The sequence below is a fragment of the Conger conger genome, chromosome 8 (assembly GCF_963514075.1).
Source record: "Conger conger chromosome 8, fConCon1.1, whole genome shotgun sequence".
In the NCBI taxonomy this organism is placed as follows: domain Eukaryota; kingdom Metazoa; phylum Chordata; class Actinopteri; order Anguilliformes; family Congridae; genus Conger; species Conger conger.
The window spans coordinates 2682035-2684534 of NC_083767.1; the positions used below are offsets into that span (position 1 = coordinate 2682035).

General features: G+C 47.3%; 1 protein-coding gene across 2 annotated transcripts in view; it reads right to left on the bottom strand.

Annotated features, from left to right (window-relative positions):
* Nucleotides 1-2500, bottom strand: part of LOC133135699 (DCC-interacting protein 13-beta-like) — a 29819-nt gene that overhangs the window by 9807 nt on the left and 17512 nt on the right. For both annotated transcript variants that reach the window (XM_061252900.1, XM_061252899.1), the window contains 2 exons: nt 2333-2427; nt 2051-2206 (listed from right to left, as the gene is read on the bottom strand). In XM_061252900.1, coding sequence (XP_061108884.1) covers nt 2051-2206; nt 2333-2427 — 251 coding nt within the window. The remainder of the gene's footprint in view (nt 1-2050; nt 2207-2332; nt 2428-2500) is intronic.

Here is a 2500-nt window from a genome sequence, read left to right on the forward strand (position 1 = left end):
CTCCCTGTACCCATATATGAAACCTTTCCTGTTTGTCTAGTGCCTAATTGACTTCTCCCTGTACCCGTATTTGAAACCTTTCCTGTTTGTCTAGTGACTAATTGACTTCTCCCTGTACCCGTATATGAAACCTTTCCTGTTTGTCTAGAGCCTAATCTACTTCTCCCTGTACCCGTATATGAAACAGTCACTGTTTGTCTAGTGACTAATTGACTTCTCCCTGTACCCGTATATGAAACCTTTCCTGTTTGTCTAGAGCCTAATCGACTTCTCCCTGTACCCGTATATGAAACAGTCACTGTTTGTCTAGTGCCTAATCGACTTCTCCCTGTACCCGTATATGAAACAGTCACTGTTTGTCTAGAGCCTAATCGACTTCTCCCTGTACCCGTATATGAAACAGTCACTGTTTATCTAGAGCCTAATCGACTTCTCCCTGTACCCGTATATGAAACAGTCACTGTTTGTCTAGTGCCTAATCGACTTCTCCCTGTACCCGTATATGAAACAGTCACTGTTTGTCTAGTGCCTAATCGACTTCTCCCTGTACCCGTATATGAAACAGTCACTGTTTATCTAGAGCCTAATCGACCTCTCCCTGTACCCGTATATGAAACAGTCACTGTTTATCTAGAGCCTAATCGACCTCTCCCTGTACCCGTATATGAAACAGTCACTGTTTATCTAGAGCCTAATCGACCTCTCCCTGTACCCGTATATGAAACAGTCACTGTTTATCTAGAGCCTAATCGACCTCTCCCTGTACCCGTATATGAAACAGTCACTGTTTATCTAGAGCCTAATCGACTTCTCCCTGTACCCGTATATGAAACAGTCACTGTTTATCTAGAGCCTAATCGACCTCTCCCTGTACCCGTATATGAAACAGTCACTGTTTGTCTAGAGCCTAATCGACCTCTCCCTGTACCCGTATATGAAACAGTCACTGTTTGTCTAGAGCCTAATCGACCTCTCCCTGTACCCGTATATGAAACAGTCACTGTTTATCTAGAGCCTAATCGACCTGCAGTCATGTGGACTGCTTGATGCGCAGCTAATATTATACAGTAGGATGATTTAATTACATCATCAAACATCTAATTATATACCACATGGATAACAGCATTGCAATTATGTTTGCCAACAGGAAATTACAGACTACCCTGGTATCTATACAGCTGCGCATCTGCAATTATATTTAATATAATAAAAGAGGGAAAATCACACCATGTTAGTGTCAAATATTCTCCAGTTGACTCTTTACACCTGTCAGTAAATATGCGGGTTACACAAATGAAGTGCTTGGCAAATGTTTGCTAGAATGAGAAGCTGTCCTAAAAATGAAGCCTGAGCAGATTTTACCACGGAACCTGTCAACGCGGCTATATTTAATCAACAGTTTCACACTGTTTGAATATGTTCCAGTTCTGACTCTCGTGGTGGTACTTAAAAACATATTGGGCATCTCCCAGCTCTGTGAGAGTTTGACAGGGATGGATCTTTTCCAGTGTCATACACTCGTCAGAGACATGGCAGGGTTACGACCTCCGCAGCGCGAGCGATACCGCGCCCCCGCTGTTCGTCACCGAGGGAACGGAGCGCTCCTGTCAGCGTCTGCCACGCCTGCGACAGAGAGGCGGCTCCTGCCGAGAGAAGGCTTTTCATCTTCACCTGACGTGCGCTCTGCCAGGACAGCCAATGAACACTTTCTATTCCTGACAACTTTGTGCAACATCAGTCGGCTTCCCCGCTTGAGAAATCATCCTCGTACCTGTCTACGGCTGGGATAGAGGATGAGGAAGCCTCTGTTTCAGAGCGGCGTCGCGTAATGAAATGAGGCCAAACCTTCACTGTACGCTAACAATGCTAACACTGTGCTAACAATGATCGCTAACAATGCTAACACTGTGCTAACAATGATCGCTAACAATGCTAACACTGTGCTAACAATGATCGCTAACAATGCTAACACTGTGCTAACAATGATCGCTAGCACTATACTAGCTTTGTGGGTGGAATGGACTTTCCCCGAATGGGGGAATCGTCTCACCGTCCGCCTGCCCTGTTCTGGTCCAGGAACTCTGTGGCGGGGAGAACGATGTCAAACTGGATGGGGGTCCCAGGAGCAATCAGGGCCTCTGGCAAGTGACCCCTGGGGGGTTTGGGGGGAGGGTCTGAGGGGAGTGGCATGGCCCCCGGATTCGCCCTGCAGATAGACAGAAAGTACCGAACTCAGAATGCTGAAAGTCTGTCAGCAATGTGTGCTGTTTCAGTTTGATCTTTTCAGGCGTGGGGGTGGGGGTTGTTACCTGCGTGGGGGGTGTGACCTCACCTGTCGGGGTGGGGGGAACCCTCCAGCCTCTTCTCAAAGCTGGTGATGGGGGTGACCGCCTGGATCGCCGTCTGGTTTAATCTGATGGCCACGGCCTGGAGACAGGATACACACCACCATCTTCATCACCATCACCATCATCACCATCATCACCACCATCACCATCAC